The sequence below is a fragment of the Oncorhynchus keta genome, chromosome 10 (assembly GCF_023373465.1).
Source record: "Oncorhynchus keta strain PuntledgeMale-10-30-2019 chromosome 10, Oket_V2, whole genome shotgun sequence".
NCBI lineage: Eukaryota > Metazoa > Chordata > Actinopteri > Salmoniformes > Salmonidae > Oncorhynchus > Oncorhynchus keta.
The window spans coordinates 50,554,352-50,577,652 of NC_068430.1; the positions used below are offsets into that span (position 1 = coordinate 50,554,352).

A 23,301-nucleotide genomic window follows, 5' to 3' on the forward strand; every position below is an offset into this window, starting at 1 on the left:
TTTGAGTCTGTAATCAAACCCACAAATGCTGATGCTCCAGATACTCAACTAGTCTGAAGAAGGCCAGTTTTATTGCTTCTTTAATCACACAACAGTTTTCAGCTGTGCTAACATAATTGCAAAAGTTTTTTTTTTCAAATGATCAATTAGCCTTTTAAAATGATAAACTTGGATTAGCTAACACAATGTGCCATTGGAACACAGAAGTGATGGTTGCTGATAATGGGCCTCTGTACGCCTATGTAGATATTCCATTAAAAATAAACAGTTTCGAGCTACAATAGTCATTTACAAGATTAACAATGTCTACACTGTATTTCGGATCAATTTGATGTTATTTTAATGGATGAAAAGTTGCTTTTTAAAAAACAAGGACCCCAAAATTTTTAACAGTCGCGTATATATTTATACATTTGCAAAAAAACTATGTCATTATGGGGAATTGTGTGTAGATTGCTGAACAAAAAAGTTATTATTTAATCCATTTTAGAATAAGGCTGTAAAGTAACAAAATGTGGAAAAAGTCAAGGGGTCTGAATACCTTCCGAAGGCACTGTATGTAGCCTCAGCTTGTTTTTATTACGCAGGGTTTTCTGTTTTACTGGGTGAAGACCAAATGTATAGTTCTCCATAAATATTAAATTACTAACTGCTTTTGACACATTTTGCTCATCTTTTCCCGATGGCTACCACATGTGAGTCCTCTGTGGAATGGCTTGCCATACTTCCAGGTAACAAAAGCCACTTGGCATATAGGCTTGGAACACAATGCCTTTTTATTTTATCAAAAAGCTTTACCCCTCCATTTTGAGTTGATGTTTTCTCTCAAAGACCCTGTTGGGTGAAATGGAAAGTGGTGTAAGTCATATAACGGTGTCTAAATGTCACCATATAAGACTTCTAGATTGGGTACTCTGTGAATGTAATGTTTTGGAAACATGCGGTAGTAGTGATTGCGATGCTATTTTGGTAGCCTTGATTTTCTCATAAACAATTGCAAGCTAGATACACAATCCTTAAAGATGAATACAAAAATGTCAGTAACCTTTTCTTTGAAGTTCATCATCTCTTACTTTAATCATGATCTACAGTACTAAATATGCATACATGGCCCTTGACCTCACTATATCAGTGCAACCAGTTTGGCTGTAGATAAAGTCCTGTTGGAGGCTTTAGAAAACTAATTATCTTCCCTGTCTAGAGGGACAGCCTCTTTCTTTGAAGAATGATTGTAGCCCATTACCGGTACTCACTATTCTATATCTCCACTTCTTTCTCTGCTTTCCCATAGTTCCGTACGTTGGCACCAATGTACTACAGAGGCTCTGCGGCAGCCATCATTGTTTACGACATCACCAAAGAGGTACAGTATCCCCTCCTGTTTCCCTCTGGTAACATGGTGTGACATGACATTTGTTTTTTTCCTCAAATGTTTAAAGGGACAATGCCACTTTTTTTCTGTCATTCCTATGTCAGCAGGAGTCATTTGCAAAATAAATCAGCTCTCTCCACCACTGAGAAACTCCGTTTTAAAAATATTTTTTTATGACCCCCGCTGACATCATAGGGACAGGTTTTCTTAGGACCTTTTCTTATATTTTTGACTACAGAAAAAATGCTCCAAAAAGATTGACCTTTGCAAAAACGTAGGTATCCATGCACGGCATACAGCTTGTATGTCTACTATAGGCGACTATGGGATCCCACTGGTCACTTTGAGTCAAATATAGGCATGTCCAGTAAACATATACTGTCCATACTCATGTGTCTGCATGTCCTGTTCACATCTGCTATGTTTCACACCTGTTTAAATCCCACACACGCACACAGTTATGCGTTGCATAACATTATCTCAAACTCTAATATGTAACAATGTAAGATATTTACTATATGTATACTATAAAGTAGTAATAACTTTATAGTATATAGTTGCCATGGCACCCTAGTAGCAGCATAAGCAGAGCTCCTGTGCATTTGTAAATATTTTTGTAATTAATAAATTAAGGCTTTGTATAATCTTTTTGTTTTAAGAATGAACAATTAATATAACTAATTAATATCATCAGAATCAACCACGGCATTAAGACTGCAGGTGAAGTTGGCTATTCATTTCTTTGTTTTGCTAGCTAGCAAGCAGCTAACATTAGCTGGCAATTGTTTTGATTCGAATGCAAGCTAGTGTCCAGAGGTTGAGGATGGAGAGAAGTCCGAAAGCAAGACGGCAGATCGGTGCAGTGAGTTTAATCTTGAATTATTATTGAAATGTTGTGTGCTTTCTGGAGCCACGTGACTGACATAGCATCATCCAAGTTGCTTCATTTTGGCAGTAGTGAAGGAGTAACTAGCTACCTACCATGGAGTCCATGGACTGCAGTGCCACTGGCTAAGCTCAAACCTGATTCCTACTATGGAAAAGACAGAGAGACACCTTGATGAGACCGTGCTGCCTGCCCCCGGACTTTCCCTCCCAGCTTGACCACCTCCCTCAGATGACCACTCCATTAACTTTCTAATGACTGTCCATGTTGTGATGTTTTTTATAAATTGCATGTATTTTTTTGTTGCTTTAAAGCACTTTGAGATTCTTTATGAAATGAATAGCGCTATAAATGCTGAATAAGTTATTTATTATTAATAATAGCCTGAACCGTGTTTCTCAGGACTCATTCCAGGCATTGAAAAACTGGATGAAGGAGCTTCGCCAACACGGCCCTCCCAATATCGTGGTAGCCATCGCTGGCAATAAGTGTGACCTGTCCGATGCCAGGTAAATAAATCCCTCAAGTCCCAGGTCAAAAGTAGTGAACAATATAGGAAATAGCGTGCAACTCAGCCATTCGCTTATTTTTACAAGTCAGCAGCATGGCCAAAATACAGTAATTTTTACCAGACGAATCATTGAATCTTTGACATGAGATTTGCTTGTACTACATTTTCTAATGAAGATTAAATGACTCGCCGACGCAAGGGACGTCAACGGCCGAGCCAACCGTGTATCTTCAAACTTTTGGCTCCAACAATGTGAACATACAGTAACTGCCAGCCATTGCGGCTCTCTGTTGGAGATACGCTGGAGGATGTGTATGTAATGTCACTCAAACATGCTCGCTTAGATTAAAGGACTTTAACTACTAGAGTAGCCTAATTGCATTGGAGCAGTGGAGAGAACTGATGCTTCCAATAATCTCCCATCTACTGTCCATCCATTAGTATTAGTCATTATTGACTCGCTAAGCAATTATTAGAAATGACTGTACCTCAAAATGGGACACAGCACAGGTCTAGTTCATAAAGAGAAACATGTATATGCTATTGCTTTCCGATCAGAGTGGGCCCCTGTGGAAACACAGCTTAGGATGCTCGTTTGCTTCCATCATGTGTAGTTCTGTCACGGCCGTTGAATGAAGTGGACCAAGGTGCAGCATGGTGAGCATACATGTTCTCTTTATTAGAAAAAGATACAGAACAGAACAATAAACACTACAAAACAAACCGTGAAGCTTAAGGCTATGTGCCATAAACAAAGTCAACTTCCCACAAAGAAAGGAGGGGAAAGGGCTACCTAAGTATGGTTCCCAATCAGAGACAACTATAGACAGCTGTCCCTGATTGAGAACCATACCCGGCCAAAACATAGAAATACAAAATCATAGATAACAAAACATAGAATGGCCACCCCAAATCACACCCTGACCAAACCAAATAGAGACATTGAAAGGCTCTCTACGGTCAGGGTGTGACAAGTTCATTGTAATATGATGAGCATTAGCTGGATCGAATGAAGGTATAGCAGTACTGGGGGAAGCCCCACGCAACACATAAGTCTAGTAGAGATGAGTGATATGATACTGGTGGGGAGTAGGGCTGTAATGGTCATGGAATTTTGGATGATGTAATTGGCCAGCCAAATGACCGCAGTCACCGTAATAACCGCTCAAAAAAATGTATATACAGTTGAAGTCGGAAGTTTACATACACCTTAGCCAAATACATTTAAACTCAGTAAAAAGTCCCTGTCTTAGGTCAGTTAGGATCACCACTTTATTTTAACAATGTGAAATGTCAGAATAATAGTAGAAGAGCGAATGATTTATTTCAGCTTTTATTTCTTTCATCACATTCCCAGTGGGTAAGAAGTTTACATACACTCAATTAGTATTTGGTAGCATTGTCTTTAAATTGTTTAACTTGGGTTAAACGTTTTTGGTAGCCTTCCACAAGCTTCCCAAAATAAGTTGGGTGATGTTTGGCCCATTCCTCCTGACAGAGCTGGTGTAACTGAGTCAGGTTTTTAGGCCTCCTTGCTCACACACACTTTTTCAGTTCTTCCCACAAATTTTCTATGGGATTGAGGTCAGGACTTTGTGATGGTCACTCCAATACCGTGACTTTGTTGTCCTTCAGCAATTTTGCCACAACTTTGGAAGTATGCTTGGGGTCATTGTCCATTTGGAAGACCCATTGCGACCAAGCTCTAACTTCCTGATTGATGTCTTGAGATGTTGCTTCAATATATCCACATTTTCCTTCCTCATGATGCCATCTATTTTGTGTAGTGCATCAGTCCCTCCTACAGAAAAGCACCCCCACAGCATGATGCTGACACCCCGTGCTTTACGGTGGTGGTGTTATTCAGCTTGCAAGCCTCCCCCTTTTTCCTCCAAACAAAACGATGGTCATTATGGCCAAACAGTTCTATTTTTGTTTCATCAGACCAGAGGACATTTCACCAAAAAAGTATGATCTTTGTCCCCATGTGCAGTTGCAAAGTTGAGCGGCCTTTCAGGTTATGTCGATACAGGACTCGTTTTACTGTGGATGTGGATACTTTTTTACCATTTTCCTCCAGCAACTTCACAAGGTCCTTTGTTGTTCTAGGATTGATTTGCACTTTTCGCAACAAAGTACCTTCATCTCTAGGGGACAGAACACGTCTCCTTCCTGAGAGGTGTGATGGCTGCGTGGTCCCATGGTGTTTATACTTGCGTACTATTGTTTGTACAGATGAACGTGGTACCTTCAGGTGTTTGGAAATTGCTCCCAATGGTGAACCAGACTTGTGGAGGTCTACAATTGTTTTTCTGAGGTCTGGAATTGTGATACAGTGAAATAATCTTTCTGTAAACAATTGTTGGAAAAATGACTTGTGGCATGCACAAAGTAGATGTCATAACCGACTTGCCAAAACTATAGTTTGTTAACAAGAAATGTGTGGAGTGGTTGAAAAAAATAGTTTTAATGTTTCCAACCTAAGTCTATGTAAACTTCCGACTTCAACTGTACACTGAACAAAAATATCAACGCAAAATGCAACAATTTAGAAGATTTTCCTGAGTTGTAGTTCAAATAAGGCAATCAGTCAATTGAAATTAAATCCTTTAGCCTTAATCTATGGATTTCACATGACTGGGAATACAGATAAGCATATGTTGGTCACAGACACCTTAAAAAGGGGCATGGATCTGAAAACCAGTCAGTATATGGTGTGACTACCATTTTCTTCATGCAGTGCAACATGCCTCTCCTTCGCATTGAGTTGATCATGCTGTTGATTGTGGAACGTGGTCTACTCCTCTTCAATGGCTGTGCAAGTTGCAGTTGATGGATATGTTTTATACATTTGCACAAATGTATAAAAACCTGTTGTTGCTTAACCATTATGGGGTATTCTGTATAGATTGCTGAGGAAAAACATGTATTTTATCCATTTTAGAATAAAGCTTTAACGTAACAATATGTGGAAAAAGTCAAGGTGCCTGAATACTTTCCGAATCCACTGTATATACAGTACCAGTCAAAAGTTTGGACACACCAAGGGTTTTTATTTATTTTTTCTACATTGTAGAATAATAGTGAAGACATCAAAACTATGAAATAACACATATGGAAGCATATAGTAACCAAAAAAGTGTTAAACAAAATCAACATATATTTAAGATTTTTCAAAGTTGCCACCCTTTGTCATGATGACAGCTTTGCACACTCTTGGCAATCTCTCAACCAGATTCATGAGGGAGTCACCTGGAATGCATTTAAAAACAGGTGTGCCTTGTTAAAAGTTAATTTATGGAAATTCTTTCCTTCTTAATGCATTTGAGCCAATCGATGTGTTGTGACTAGGTAGGGTTGATATAAAGAAGATAGCCCTATTTGGTGAAAGACCAAGTCCATATTATGGCAAAAACAGCTCAAATAAGCAAAGAGAAATGACAATCCATTATTACTTTAAGACATGAAGGTCAGTCAATCCGGAAAATGTCAAGAACTTTGAAAGTTTATTCAAGTGCAGTCACAAAAACCTCAGAGTGCAGCCCAAATAAATGCTTCACAGAGTTCAAGTAACAGACACATCTCAACATCAACTGTTTAGAGGAGACTGCATGAATCAGGCCTTCATGGTCGAATTACTGCAAAGAAACCACTACTAAAGGACACTGATAAGAAGAAGAGACTTGCTTGGGCCAAGAAACACGAGCAATGGACATTAGACTGGTGGAAATCTGTCCTTTGGTCTGATGAGTCCACATTTTTTATTTTTGGTTCCAACCGCCGTGTATTTGTGAGACGCAGAGTAGGTGAACGGATGATCTCCGCATGTGTGGTTCCCACCGGGAAGCATGGAGGAGGAGGTGTGATGGTGTGGGGGATGCTTTGCTGGTGACACTGTCAGTGATTTATTTAGAACTCAAGGCACATAAGGATCATATCACCTACACCTTACCTGACACCCTAGACCTACTGAAATGTGCATACTGCCCCAATAGATCCACGGATGATGCAATTTTCATCGCACTGCACACTGCCCTATCCCATCTGGACAAATCAAATCAAATTTTATTTGTCATATGCACCGGATACAATTACAGTGAAATGCTTACTTACAAGTATGAGGATTCTGTGTTATGCACTGTAGCCCGTTACCATATATGTGATTGAATATTATCTGCTGTTGGCTTGTGTGGATGTATGTATGTGTTATGCAACATAGCTGACTCAGGGCCATGAGCCTTTCTCATGATGGAAAAATACAGAATAACATAAAAACGGACACATACAGAACGTAGTGTAGCAAACCACAGACTGTTTTTGGTTAGAACTCAAACGTAACAATAACAGAAACCAGATATGTGATAACGGTATCTAGAGAATGAGAGCATAGATACTCGACACAGCAACAGCTACATCTATCAACTGGAGCGCCCGGGGGCTGGTACCAGCTCGGACGACAACAATCAACGATAGGCTGGGTGAGTCTAAACCACGCCCAGTCTCCACTCTGACAGGCCGGCTCGGAAGCAGGAACTATTTCTGTCAGAGTATATTTATAATATCTTTGTCAAGAACAAGTTAGTTCTCTGTTTTGCCCTGCGAAGTGGGACAGAGCCCGTATATACGAAAATTGCATTTACCACTTATTGCTTAGCTAATAAAAAATACATAGCATACAATCGGTGACTCATTGTCATATTTATCCTGATACCAGATTTGAATTGATGCAACCCTAACACAAGCCCTTAACCAACAATGCAGTTTTAAGAAAAGTGTTAAATAAAAAAAAAGTAACAAATTATTAAATAGCAGCAGTAAATTAACAGTAGCGAGGCTGTATACAGGGGGTACCAGTACAGAGTCGATGTGCGGGGGCACCGGTTAGTCGAGGTAATTGATGTAATATGTACAGTGCCTTGCGAAAGTATTCGGCCCCCTTGAACTTTGACCTTTTGCCACATTTCAGGCTTCAAACATAAAGATATAAAACTGTATTTTTTTGTGAAGAATCAACAACAAGTGGGACACAATCATGAAGTGGAACGACATTTATTGGATATTTCAAACTTTTTTAACAAATCAAAAATTGAAAAATTGGACGTGCAAAATTATTGCTATACCAGGCAGTGATGCAACCATGCTCTCGATGGTGCAGCTGTAGAACTTTTTGAGGATATGAGGACCCATGCCAGATCTTTTCAGTCTCCTGAGGGGGAATAGGCTTTGTCAAGCCCTCTTCACGACTGTCTTGGTGTGTTTGGACCATGATAGTTTGTTGGTGATGTGGACACCAAGGAACTTGAAGCTGTCAGCCTGTTCCACTAAAGCCCCGTCGATGAGAATGGGGGCATGCTCGGTCCTCCTTTTTCTGTAGTCCACAATCATCAAGAGGAATGCTATTAATTGACTACAGCTCAGCCTTCAACACCATAGTACCCTCCAAGCTCATCATTAAGCTCAGGGCCCTGGGTCTGAACCCCGCCCTGTGCAACTGGGTTCTATAATTCCTGACGGGCCACCCCCAGGTGGTCATCGTAGGCAACAACACCTCAACTTCACTGATCCTCAACACAGGGGCCCCACAAGGGTGCGTGCTCAGCCCCCTCCTGTACCCCTGGTTCACGCACGCCTTCAATTCAATCATCAAGTTTGCAGACTTGATTGGTGGTGCCAGGAAAATAACCTCTCCCTCACCATCAACAAAATGAAGGAGCTGATCGTGGACTTCAGGGGACACCAGAGGGAGCATGACCCCATCCACATCGACAGGCCACAGTGGAGAAGGTGAAAAATGGAAAGTTCCTCAACATACTCATCTGAAATGGTCCCCCCACACTGACAGTGTGGTGAAGAAGGCGCAATAGCGCCTCTTCAACCTCAGGAGGCTTTAGAAATTCAGCCTGGCCCCAAAGACCCTCATAAACTCTTACAGATGCACCATTGAAAGCATCCTGTCGGGCTGTATCACCGCCTGGTATGGCAACTGCAGGGCCGTCTGCTCAACGCCCTCCAGGACATCTACAGCACCTGGTGTCACAGGAAGGCCAAGAAGATCATCAAAGGACCTCAGCCACCCAAGTCACGGCCTGTTCATCCTGCTATCATCCAGAAGGCGAAGTCAGTACAGGTGCAATAAAAAAGCTGGGACCGAGAGACTGAAAAACAGCTTCTATCTCAAGGCCGTCACTAGCCGGCCTCCACCCAGTACCCTTCCCTGAACTTAGTCACTGTCACTAGCCGGCTACCACCTGGTTACTCAACACTGAACCTTAGAGGCTGCTGCCTTAAGTTACATAGACATGGAACTAGGGCTGGGCGATATGGGCAAAATATTTTAACAAAATTTGACGTTATGACGGTATTTTATGTTTTTGAATGATAAAAGTTCCAAATTTGCATTATGAGTAGTTTTTGACCCTAGGGTGACCCTAAATACATTCTAAGTGATTTCAATGGGTCTATCTCTATTCTGATTGTTTTACACTGTTCAGTTCAACCCAAAATTATTTTCATACATTTTTGCATTTCCTGCACTCATTTCAGATCATTTCCACACTGCCACATAGGGCTACACAACTTGACCTGTGATTTTAGAGCAAAACACTTCAGTGAACTGTTGGAATCATGGAAATAGAATGATTATGCAAATTATATAGTTAGAATATAATAGTGAGAACTTTGAATACAGTTTGATATGACAACAAATGAAAATGCCAGGGAGGAGTTATTGTGACAGGGTAGTTTAGTTTTTAGTTTATTAATTCGACCATTAAAAAAACAACACACATAAAACTTGAAAAAGCCATACATGCACATGAATAAAATCATTGAGGATAACACAATAAGGTCTGGGACTTATTTCCATGGTGGTCCTCTAAAGGAACCAAAGTGTTAACAAGTGTTTCCTAGGGGACCCTATAATCGTTGGCTGCATTGAAAGTTCTCTCTTAGCCACTTCATATAGCTGACATTCTTGCTTCACATATTCCTCTTTGAATTAGAAGATACTGTTGCGCAAAAAAACATTTAGATGTAGGTCTACACTATCAGGCTGTATACCGATAGCTTTGACTCAGTACATTTATTAGTTAGCTAGCAAGCAATTAGCATTAGCAGCTAACAAGATTTAGGCCTAGCAGTTTGCAGATGGAAGAAAAAAAACAGAATAGTGTAATTATAGAACGCTTGTGGATTAATATTAAGAAGCAAAGTGAAAATAGCATTGTTGACATCAACATTGTTTCATGTGCTGCATTGACCATGCAGAGGCTGAAAGCAAGTGTCGAGGTAGAGGAACAACAAAAAGCTGGACACAACATGACATTTTTTAAGCTTTTTTTCTGATAAAAACTAGTTCATTGCATTCGCCATAGAGCCCAGTTTCAGAATATCACCATGTGTCCCAGCTGCTTGCCATAGTTTTGAAGTATTTGCCAAAAAACAGGCCTTATTTTAGGGCATTTTTCACCCTGCCAGTTCCTATTAGTTCTACTGAGCACCGTGGCACCAACTCACCTAATGAGCGTTTCATTCCCAGCCCATTGTTCTGCCTCAAAATGCCAGTTCGCTATTGTTGGCATTGAGAACTGCCCTTGTTAACCTTGTAGGCTTACCTCGGGTAATTTATTTGTTTATGGCTACTTGGTGAGCATCTCACTGTTCGCCTTGGTACACGTTGTGTTGACACAGAGTGCTAGAGTTGGCTGGCACATAGCAATCAAATGTTAAATATTTTCTGCCCACGGTTAACTATCTATTTTATCAGAGAAATGTGTAAAACCTAAACAAATGCATGTCCCTGTTCTCTTTTTTAAGTTGTGGATGATTTATACAGTCAGAATATTTTTTTAAAATTAAGAAATAACCTTACATGCGTCAATCTGTTAATTCGTAGGCATCATATTGAGCAAATGCTGCGCAGTTTCACTTATTTGCAAACCAAAGGGATAGGTCTAGCTCATTGATTTATAGATCGGACACAGTTGTTACCTCAGATTATGCGCCGAGCAAGTGTGGCGAAAGAGGTATGTAGTACCCACAGAATGCCACAGGGAGGAGCAATAGCGCTATAAACCCATAAACTATTTTAGCCTTAACCATAGCCCTAGCCCTAACCCGGTATAACCTATTCTAGCCTTAACCCTAACCCTAATTCTAGGGTAGGGTAGCCTTGATCACTTTTAGAAACTGTTTGTGATAATATTGTTAGTAAATACCAAATCATCCTATGTATGCATTTTTGCAGTTTGTTTTAGTAGTTATTTTATGATATTTATTATTGCAAGGCAGACCACTTTATAAACAAGCCACATTTTATGTTTTATTTTTTGAACTGGGTATGTCCAATAGATGGCAGCATAAGTCTATGAGAGACACATAGTGCCAGTCAAAAGTTTGGATACACCTACCCATTCCAGGGTTTTTCTTGATATTTACTATTTTCTACATTGTAGAATTATAGTGAAGACATCAAAACTATGAAATAACACATATGGAATAATGTAGTAACCAAAAATATTTTATATTTGAGATTCTTTAAAGTAGCCACCTGTTGCCTTGATGACTCATTTGCACACTCTTTATATTATTGGCATTCTCTCAACCAGCTTCATGAGGTAGTCACCTGGAATGCATTTCAATTAACAGATGTGTTTTGTTAAAAGTTCATTTGTGGAATTTCTTTCCTTAATGCATTTGAGCCAATCAGTTGTGTTGTGACAAGGTAGGGGTGGTATACAGAAGATCGCCCTATTTGGTAATAGACCAAGTCCATATTATGGCAAGAACAGCTCAAATAAGCAAAGAGAAATGACAGTTACTTTAAGACATGAAGATCAGTCAACCGGAAAATGTCAAGAACTTTGAAAGTTTATTCAAGTGGAGTCGCAAAAGCCATCAAGCGCTATGATGAAACTGGCTCTAAATGAGGACCGCCACAGGAGAAGCAGAGTAGGTGAATGGATGACCTCCGCATGTATGGTTCCCACTGGGGAACATGGAGAAGGAGGTGTGATGGTGTAGGGGTGCTTTGCTGGTAACACTGTGATTTATTTAGAATTCAAGGCACACTTAACCAGCATGGCTACCACAGCATTCTGCAGCGATACGCTATCCCATCTGGTTCGTGCTTAGTGGGACTATCATTTGTTTTTCAACAGGACAATGACCCAAAACACACCTCCAGGCTGTATAAGGGCTATTTGACCAAGAAGGAGAGTGATGGAGTGCTGCATCAGATGACCTGGCCTGACCTCAACCCAGATGGTTTGGGATGAGTTGGACCGCAGAGTGAAGAAAAAGCAGCCAACAAGTGCTAGGCATATGTGGGAACACCTTCAAGACTGTTGGAAAAGTGTTCTAGATGAAGCTGGTTGACAGAATGCAAAGCTGTCATTACGGCAAAGGGTGACTACTTTAAAGAAACTAAAATCTAAAATATATTTAGATTTGTTTAACACTTTGTTTTGGTTACTACATGATTCCATATGTGTTATTTCATCGTTTTGATGTCTTCACTATTATTTTACAATGTAGAACATAGTAAAAAATAAAAACCCTTGAAAGAGTAGGTGTGTCCAAACTGGTACTATGTGTGTGAGTGTGTGTGTATATATATATATATATATATATATATACACACACACACAGTGGGGAGAACAAGTATTTGATACACTGCTGATTTTGCAGGTTTTCCTACTTACAAAGCATGTAGAGGTCTGTAATTTTTTTTTATCATAGGTACACTTCAACTGTGAGAGATGGAATCTAAAACAAAATCCAGAAAATCACATTGTATGATTTGGAGGTGTACCTGTGGAAGTATTTCAAGGCCTTACCTTCAAACTCAGTGCCTCTTGGCTTGACATCATGGGAAAATCAAAAGAAATCAGGCAAGACCTCAGAAAATAAATTGTAGACCTCCACAAGTCTGGTTCATCCCTGGGAGCATTTTCCAAACACCTGAAGGTACCACGTTCATCTGTACAAACAATAATATGCAAGTATAAACATTATGGGACCACGCAGCCATCATACCACTCAGGAAGGAGACGTGTTCTGTCTCCTAGAGATGCACTTTTCGCACCAAAGTACGCTCAAATCATCCCAGAACAACAGCAAAGGACTTTGTGAAGTTGCTGGAGGAAACGGGTACAAAAGTATTATATCCACAGTAAAACGAGTCCTATATCTACATAACCTGAAAGGCCGCTCAGCAAGGAAGAAGCCACTGCTCCAAAACCGCCATAAAAAAGCCAGACTACGGTTTGTAACTGTACATGGGGACAAAGATCGTACTTTTTGGAGAAATCTCCTCTGGTCTGATGAAACAGAAATAGAACTGTTTGGCCATAATGAGTATTCAGACTTTTTTCAGCCTGATTCTAAAATGGATTACATCGCTTTTTCTCCTCATCAATCTACAAACAATACCCCATAATGATATACAGTGTGTGTGTATATGTATATGTATGAGTGTGTGTATATATATATATATTTAAATTTTACCCCTTTTTTGTGATATCCAATTGGTAGTTAGTCTTGTCCCATCGCTGCAACTCCCCAACGGACTGGAGAGAGGCGAAGGTCAGGTGCCATGTGTCCTTTGAAACATAACCCTTCCACTAGTCTTGAAGGAGTTCCCACATATGCTAAGCACTTGTTGGCTGCTTTTCCTTCATTCTGCGTTCCAACTCGTTCCAAACCGTCTCAATTGGGTTGAGGTCAGGTGATTGTGGAGGCCAGGTCATCTGATGCAGCACTCCAACACTCTCCTTCTTGGTCAAATAGCCCTTACACAGACTGGAGATGTGTTTTGGGCCATTGTCCTGTTGAAAAACAAATGATAGTCCCACTAAGCGCAAACCAGATGGGATGGTGTATCGCTGCAGAATGCTGTGGTAGTTATGCTGGTTAACTTGCCTCAACTCACTGTAATGGATGTGAAACGGCTAGCTTAGTTAGCGGTGCGCGTTAAATAGCGTTTCAATCGGTGACGTCACTTGCTCTGAGACCTTGAAGTAGTAGTTCCCCTTGCTCTGCAAGGGCCGCGGCTTTTGTGGAGCGATGGGTAACGATGCTTCGTGGGTGACTGTTGTTGATGTGTGCAGAGGGTCCCTGGTTCGCGCCCGGGTATGGGCGAGGGGACGGTCTAAAGTTATACTGTTACATCACTTCATGCATGAAGTGAGTGCTACGGGGCAATAGTCATTTACTTCAGCTATCTTTGTTTTCTTGGGTACAGGCACAATAGTGTACATATTGAAGTAAGTGGGGACAGCAGACTGGTAGGGAGAGATTGAATATGTCTGTAAACACTCCAGCCAGCTGGTCTGCAAATGCTCTGAGGACATGGCTAGGGATGCCGTCTGGGCCGGCAGCTTTGCGAGTGTTAACACGCTTAAAATGTCTTACTTATGTCGGCCACGGAGAACGAGAGATCACAGTCCTCGGGAGTGGCCCACGAAGAAGTTGTTTAGCTTGTCTGGGAGCAGGCATCTGTGTCCGCCATGTGGTTGGTTTTCCTCTCCTCTGCTCCTGACTGCATGTGCTGCGTTAAGAATATAATTGATAGAATAGACATCCCCATTCAAGTCAATGATGGCATAATACAACCCCTTGCTTTTTTTCAGCAAGGAGCTAAGTTTCATCACGTTTAGAGTCCATGTTACCGCAGAAATGGACTCAACCGCACAAATGCCCATTCACATTTGTTTGGTGAAAACAGTAGGATAATTACACATGTAGTTAGTCCATTCTAGTAAGTGGTGTTACTTAAAAAGTACATTCTAATAGAAAAGTAGCTATTGTCCCATCTTCAGTCAGCTGTTTGTTCCACATGTATTTGATATTTTTTACAGTTATGTTGGTTATTTGATTTTCATGATGGTCTTCATCCATAAACGTTGGTTACACGGTTGTACCATAATTGTGTCAGTCCTAGTGGGGAAGTGCTGGCATGGGTCCCTTTCTCCTTTTATGCTCATCTCCCATTTGGGTCCGGTCCATCTAATTTTTTAAGGGGTGTGTCTTGGAGCCTCCTCTTTTTCTGATGTGAAACAACTGGACAAGCAACAATGATTTTTTGGCTCACGTGCACCATATTGCTTTTACCTATCCTGTGTTTTCAGATCAGTGCACCTCTCTCCACTATTGAGATGCACCCCGTTTTAAGACTTGAACACTCTTTACAGGGAGGTCTTGGAGAAGGATGCCATGGACAACACAGACTCCATCCATACCATCTTTGTGGAGACCAGTGCCAAGAACACCATTAACATCCATGAGGTCTTTATAGAGATAAGTAAGTGTGTTTTTTTTAAAATATGTTTTGGTGTCATCCCATCCTTTGGGCCTAATTTGTACTTTGTGGGATACCAGTGTATTACTAGTGGTGTACAATAGCTTACATTGACCTCATGGTTTTTATAATTTTATTTATTTAGGTGTCCCAAGTAATATTGTATGTGCGCTTCTGTTGCACTTTCCTTTTAACCAAAGGTCTCTGGGTGTAACATTTTTGTTTTTTATGTCCCCCCTGCACATTTTGTTCTCCCTTACAGGTCAACAGATCACTGTCCTAGATGAAGGAGGAAGGAATGCAGGGAAGGGCTTCAAACTGCACCGCTAGCCCTCAGAGACCCAGACCTGCTGCTGATGCTGCCAGTAAACCCTGATCTTAGTCCCACCCTGACTCTTGACCCCTGACGCAATGACCTTTCTCTGCTTGCAGCCTCCATAGTCCCTCCAATAGAATACCACTCCTCCATCGGGGACCACTGACTCCTACCGCCATTGCCTCCTCCATCTAATACTCCACTCTAAAGAGCAAGCCTATTGCAATTCACTGGGATATTGCTTCGGCTTGGATTTTGTGAAGCTGTCGGTTTGTTTCCTGTCTCCCTATCCAGACCCCAAAAGGTTCAACCAAAGTTCACAGCCTTTAGTATTTTGCCTTTAGGTTCCTCAAGAAGGTCAATGGAAGTATCACCCGCTCTCTTGCTGTGTTCACTTCTTCCTATTCCTATATAGTGCACTACTTTTGACCAGGGCCCAAAAGTAGTGCACTATATAGGTAAAGAGGGTGCCATTTGAGATGTATCCTCAAAGGTTTTCAGCGTAAAATGTCAATCTAGCAGTCCAAAGCCACAGCAATTGCTATGATTTGCCCAAGTTATAAGTGTTCCCTCCCTGCCTGTCTTTTATAGGTCTTGTAATAGTTCTGAAAAGAAGAAGAACATTAACACAGATTTTATTTCTGTTTCGATCTCGTAAACCTCTACACGGGTCCTGGCATCATCGGGTTTACAGCATGCTGTGATTTTTTTTCTTGCAATGGCTACAGGGTCTATTTTGTAACCGTAGACAATATGGGGGTTATTTTTAACATACCTTTACATTTTCAGTTTCTTCTTAAAAAAATGGCTAGGTAGGCCTGTATAGATGTACTTTCTCCACCTCTAAATGGACTAATACCAATCTCTTACTAAATCAACTAGAGTAAGTCACACTAAGTATTTTTTTTATTTTTTTACACTTATTTTACCAGGTAAGTTGACTGAACACATTCTCATTTACAGCAACAACCTGGGGAATAGTTACAGGGTAGAGGAGGGGGGATGAATGAGCCAATTGTAAGCCGGAGATGATTAGGTAACCGTGATGGTATGAGGGCAGGATTGGGAATTTAGCCAGGACTCTTACAATAAGTGCCATGGGATCTTTAGGGATCACAGAATCACAGAATCAGGACACCCGCTTAATGTCCAAAAGACAGAACCCTACACAGGGCAATGTCCCCAAACACTGCCTTGGCGCATTTTTAGATCAGAGGAAAGGGTACCTCTTACTGGCCCTCCAACACCACTTCCAGCAGCATCTGGTCTCCCATCCAGGGACTGACCAGGACCAACCCTACTTAGCTTCAGAAGCAAGCCAGCAGTGGGATGCAGGGTGGTATGCTGCTGGACTAAGTAACAACAGTTTCATTAATCTGGAGCGTACCAATTTGTTTTTTTACAGAGTGTCACTTCAGTCTGAAAATATTAACACCTGTATGGATCTATCTAATCATTGTGATCCAGATTGATGAGTCAGAAGTGCATGACAGGAAATGTATTTGTGTAGTCTGACCTATAATGGCCCTCACACAGTGCTTTGCAGCATAGGGCCAACTGAGGCAGGTGTTTACCAAACCGTTTGATACTAGAGTAATGAAAATCCCCAATGGGAGTAATGCTTTTTTTAAAATGTATTTTGTGTTTTGTTCCTCTGTTACAATTTTGTATTCATCAATATCGTTGTCACTTTCTTTCCATCTGTTTTAGCCTCATCACTTTGGAGGGGAAATTGGTTTTGTGATGGTAACGTGGCTGGTTGATTGTTGCCACTGAAAATGAGAGGACAGTCCTTTTATGGCTGACCTCTACATTGAGAGCAGTGATGTAGTGGTAAAAAGTTTTTTTTATGTAAACTCTTATCGCCAGTCTCGGTGAAAAAAGTAACACTCTCTATACTTTTAATGCAGTTTTTCCACAAAAAGTGGGTAAACTGTGTTTACTTGCGTTTACCCTCCAATACACCACTGATTGGAAGGCTTTCATGATTCGGGCCCTGTGGTCGTCTCTTAAAGGGCCAGCCTGTTTGAGTGCTAACAAGACTGGCAGTCCCTAAGTGTGCGATATAACTTCTCAAACTGCTCACATTTAGACTTTAATATTAGAGCAAATGAGCCACTCACTGGAATTCTGTAAATGCATGGCCCTGGAGTGCTTGGAGAATACTGCCAGCCTTTTTACAGTATTCATTGTGTTTCAATGTTTCTGAAATGGCATTTCAACTGTTTGTGTGAGTTGGCAACTCCGTCCGTCCTTGATCTCTTGCTGTTTTTCTATTACGACCGTTTTACAGGAGAGATTGATTTTGTGAGGTCCTACCAATTCTTTAATTGTCCCATAAACATTTTTCTACTTTATTTTCTCATTCTTTTACAGAATAAGCACTGGCTCACACATCCAATGTAGTTTTACTACCTGGCCTGAGATAAAACATTTAAAAAAGGGCCATATCTAGAAACTTGTTCTGGGAAGAACTTGACTACACTCGTCGAGCTTAGATCTTTCTAAAGAAAAGGTTACACGAAGAGATCCAGGCACTGCGCTCCGTTGACATGCTGACCGGCTAACAAACAGTGCTCTCTTTTCCTCTCTGAATTCTATGCTGTACTCTGTATACCGGTCACATTCGTTCCCCTCGCCCCTTCTTTCCGGCGCCGGCTGCCTTTCCTTCCGTCTACTGTGATGCAAGCAATTAAGTCGGGCTTGAATATGGAGTGGAACTGGAACACCTTGTCCAGAAATGAATCATTGAAAGAACACTATGAGCAACATGTTCACTATGATGTCTTAAATTGCTCCTGTGTAGCACATTAATGTTAAGTCTCGAATGTTACAGTAGTCCATGAGCCATTGCCATTTGACTGGCAATTTAGGGATAACACTTAGCACAGAGTTGTCAATGGAATTGTTCCCCTTTCCTTTTGATTTCCTCTTAGTGGCTTTCCCTCTTGCCAAAAATACAGAAATGGGCCACATTTTTAACTCCAGTTGTAAACTGGCCACAATGCCTCCCAGTTGTCTGTCTTTTCTCCTAATGTGTGTATTTGTTCACTTCCCATCATGGATTTAATGACTGGTCTGAGAAATGTGTTGGAAACTCTCTTTGTATGCATTGTACACCAATCTAATTCAATTATTTTAAATGAGTGTGGAGGAGTATACAAGTGCACACCGATAATAATAAGTGGACCGATAATTGGAATGCAAGGTGGGTCTCTTGAGGTTAAGTTGTCTTAGTGGCTTGTAATCCTTTCCTTTTTACTCAACATGTTTTTTTTTATTGACCATTGTGCATTTTAGTGTTGATAGTGAGTTGTGTAAATAGCAGGGTAGACTACATTCTTCAGGAATTTGTTTTTACAACCATGTCAGTGCAATAATTGTCTTTATGGCAAGGGTTACTCAAATGTGACAAACAAGAATTCCTAGGGATCAAGGAGATTTATAGTATGGGTTATATGTTATATTTAGGTGTGATGTGTTGATTTCTGATCATCGATTCTTCAAAAGGCCTTTAAAAGTTCAATGTTAATGATTTTGTGGCATTTTAAAGTGTTCCGCAATGATTTCCACTTGAAATGATATTGTATTTCGCAAGGACAAGGCATTTTTTTAAAGGGAAATTTATTATAGCTCTGGTACTTCTACAACTGCACTTTCAGATCAAGTATTTGTATTGATTTGTGCACCAAACCCTATCCCCTTTCAGGTATATTGTTCCTGGTAGCCTAGTGGTTAGAGCGTTGGGCCAGAAACCAAAAGTTTGCTAGATTGAATCCCCCAAGCTGACAAGGTAAAAATCTGTTCTGCCCCTTAACAAGGCAGTTAACCCACTGTTCCTAGGCCGTCATTGTCAATAAGAATTTGTTCTTAACTGACTTGCTTAGTTTAAAAATATATATATATATATAAAAGTGGACTAATTGCCATTTTTCTGAAGAAAACATATCTGAAAAATACTAACCAGACAAGTCCCAATACATCTTGCACTGTTTGAGTGAATCAACTTGATTAATTGTTTTTGTAATGCCATTGCATCACATGCCGCCTTTGCATTCCAGCAGTAATTATTTTACAGTATAGCTTTTTATTTTGCACTCTGTTGTAGATGGTGGTGCAGCTACTCGGTGCCATTTAAAAAGTCATTTTAATAGCACATCATATCACTATTTCATTGCTCACATTTGATCGAATGCTTAATGGTTGGAAAAGTGGGTATTTGTAATACATAAATAACAATGCAATGTCTAAATTGTACTGATTATGTCTGGTATGTGATAAGATAAAGTTACTGCATTTGGCATGTTATATGAGGCATTATAGTGTTTAGGGGGTGTCATAGAAAGACCCCCAGTCTTACATGAATTATGTTTTGGAAAAATACAAAGTCTTGAGCTGGTCATGGGAATGTGTTGCTGCCAAATCTATGTTTAAATTGTCTGTTTTTCAGTGAAGATACCACAAAACATGGACAGGACATTGCACAAAAAGCAATTACTATTTAGCCTGTAAGATTGAATATAATTAATTGTGCATTGTCTGAGATGCTAGACCTGGCATAGATAGACAAATGCATGTACACTGAACCAATATATAAACGCAACATGTAAAGTGTTTTTTTGTGAGCTGAAATAAAAGATCCCAGAAATGTTCCATACACACAAAATGCTTATTTCTCTCAAATTTTGTTCACAATTTCTTTACATCCCTGTTAGTGAGTATTTCTCCTTTGCCAAGATAATCCTTCCACCTGACAGGTATGGCATAACAAGAAGCTAATTAAACAGCATGATCATTACACAAGTACACCTTGTGCTGGAGACAATAAAAAAAACACTCTAAAACATGCAGTTGTCACACAAAACAATGCAACTGCTGTCTCAAGTTTTGAGGGAGCATGAAATTGGCATGCTGACTGCAGAAATGTCCACCAGAGCTGTTGCCAGAGAATTTAATGTTAATTTCTATACTATAAGCCGCTTCCAACGGCCTCACAACCACAGACAGGCATAACCTACAGACAACGAACACAATTGCATTTTATCGATGGCATTTTGAATGCACGGAGATACTGTGACGAGATCCTGAAGCCCATTGTGAGGCCCTGCAGAGGCATATCTGTATTCCCAGTCATGTGAAATCCATACATTAGGGCCTAATTAGGGATTTGGGACATTTGAATGCCGCCGGAGGAGATGTCTGCCGTTTTACAGGCTCCTAACCAATTGTGCTACCGTGTGTGTTTTTTCACGTTATTGGTAACTTATTTTGTACATAATGTTTCTGGATATCAGGACAGCGTTTACTCACCTCGTACTGGATGAAGATTTTTTCTTTAATGAGTCGGACACAAAGTATTTCCTTCAGACACCTGACAAGGCCCAAATCCCTGTCTTTCGTATGAAGAAGAGACAGAGAAATCGAGGACTTAGGTTGGGGTGCCTTGTAAGTATCCGACGGCGAGTGAGTAATCCGCCTTTGACATCAATCCTATAACCAACATGCAATCATTGGATAATAAAAATGGATGGGCTCCGATCAAGACTATCCTAACAACGGAACATTAAAAACTAATATCTTATGTTTCACCGAGTCGTAGCTGAATGACGACATGGATAACATAAAGCTGGCTGGGTTTTCGGTCCATCGGCAAGATAGAACAACTGCCTCCGGTAAGACTAATAACAGCTGGTGCACAAAATCTAATATTAAGGAAGTCGCTAGGTTTTGCCTGAGGTAGAGTATCTGCTGAGGGAGAGTATCTCATGATAAGCTGTAGACCACACTATTTACCAAGAGAGTTTTCATCTATATTTTCCGTAGCTGTCTATTTCCACCACAAACCGATGCTGACACTAAGATGGCACTCAACAAGCTATATAAGGCGATAAGCAAACAAGAAAATGCTCATCCAGAGGCGGTGTTCCTTGTGGCCGGGGACTTTAATGCAGAAAAACTTAAATCTGTTTTACCTCATTTCTACCAGCATGTTACATGTGCAACCAGAGAGGAAAAAAACTCTAGACCAGCTTTACTCCACACACAGAGACATGTACAAAGCTCTCCCTCACGGTCTATTTTGCAAATCTGACCATAACTCTATCCTCCTGATTCCTGCTTACAAGCAAATATTAAAGTAATAAGGAAGTGGTCAGATGACACAGATGCTAAGCTGCAGGACTGTTTTTCTAGCATAGACTGGAATATGTTCTGGGATTCTTCCTTTGACATTGAGGAGTACACCCCATCAGTCACTGGCTTCATCAATAAGTGCATCGGTGATGTCGTCCCTACAGTAACCGTACGTACATACCCTAACCAGAAGCCATGGATTACAGACAACATCCACACTGAGCTAAAGGGTAGAGCTGCCGCTTTCAAGGAATGGGGACTCTAACCCGGACACTTATAAGAAATGACGCTATGCCCTCCGACGAACCATCAAACAGAAAAAGCGTCAATACAGGACTAAGATTGAATCGTACTACGCTGGCTCCGATGCTCGTCGGATGTGGCAGGGCTTGCAAACTATTACAGACTACAAAAGGAAGTGCAGCCGCGAGCTGCCCAGTGACACAAGCCTACCAGATGAGCTAAATTACTTCTGCTCGTTTCGAGGCAAGCAACACTGAAGCATGCATGAGAGCATGCGTCTCTGTAGCCCGATGTGAGTAAGAGCTTTAAACAGGTCAACATTCACATGGCCGCAGGGCCAGACAAATTACTTCACTGACATTTTCAACCTGTCCAAGACCGAGTCTGTAATACCAACATGTTTCAAGCAGACCACCATAGTCCCTGTGGCCAAGAACACCAAGGTAACCTGCCTAAATGACTACTGACCCATAGCACACACATCTGTAGCCATGAAGTGCTTTGAAAGGCTGGTCTTGGCTCACATTAACAGCATTATCACAGAAACCCTAGACCCACTCCAATTTGCATACCGCCCAAACAGATCCACAGATGATGCAATCTATTGCACTCCACACACTGCCCTTTCCCACCTGGACAAAAGGAACACCTACCTGAGAATGCTATTCAATGACTACAGCTCAGCATTGGAACTAAACATTTCCCTCCGCAACTGGATCATGGACTTCCTGATGGGCCACCCCCAGGTGGTAAGGATAGGTAACAACACATCTGCCATGCTGATCCTCAACACGGGGCCCCTCAGGGGTGCATGCTCAGTCCCCTCCTGTACTCCCTGTTCACCCATGATTGCATGGCCAAGCACGATTCCAACACCATCATTAAGTTTGCGGATGACACAACAATGGTAGGTCTGATCACCGACAACGATGAGACATCCTATAGGGAGGAGGTCAGAGACCTGGCAGTGTGGTGCCAGGATAACAACCTCTCCATCGAGCACACCCCGTTCTCATCGACGGGGCTGTAGTGGAGCAAGTTGAGAGTTTCAAGTTCCTTGGTGTCCACATCACCAAAAAACTATTATGGTCCAAACACACCAACGCCTATTCCCCCTCAGGAAACTGAAACGATTTGGCATGGGTCCTCAGATCCTTAAGTTCTACAGCTGCATGGGCCAGTACATCACTGGGGCCAAGCTTCCTGCCATCCAGCACCTCTATACCAGGCAGTGTCAGAGGAAGGCCCTAAAATTAGGCAAAAACTCCAGCAACCCTAGTCATAGACTGTTCCCTCTGCTACCGCACAGCAAGAGGTACCGGAGTTTCAAGTCTAGGTCCAAATGGCTTCTTGACAGCTACCGCAGAGAAAACTGACTGATTATTATTATTATTATTTCATTTTATTTTAGTAAATACTTTCTTAACACTTCTTAAAACTGCATTGTTGGTTAAGGGCTTGTAAGTAAGCATTTCACTGTACTTGTTGTATTCATTTATCTCAATTGACTGATTTCCTTATATGAACTGTAACTCAGTAAAGT

At 41.0% G+C, this 23,301-nt stretch overlaps 1 protein-coding gene across 1 annotated transcript in view; it reads left to right on the forward strand.

The window, feature by feature from the left end:
* LOC118388922 (ras-related protein Rab-22A-like) overlaps positions 1-20,040 on the forward strand; it is a 32,203-nt gene extending 12,163 nt beyond the window's left edge. The window contains exons 2-5 of the mRNA XM_035778522.2: positions 1,292-1,363; positions 2,661-2,767; positions 14,961-15,070; positions 15,330-20,040. Of these exons, the coding sequence (XP_035634415.1) occupies positions 1,292-1,363; positions 2,661-2,767; positions 14,961-15,070; positions 15,330-15,397 (357 nt within the window). The 3' untranslated portion in view covers positions 15,398-20,040. The remainder of the gene's footprint in view (positions 1-1,291; positions 1,364-2,660; positions 2,768-14,960; positions 15,071-15,329) is intronic.
* Positions 20,041-23,301: the final 3,261 nt, after the last annotated feature.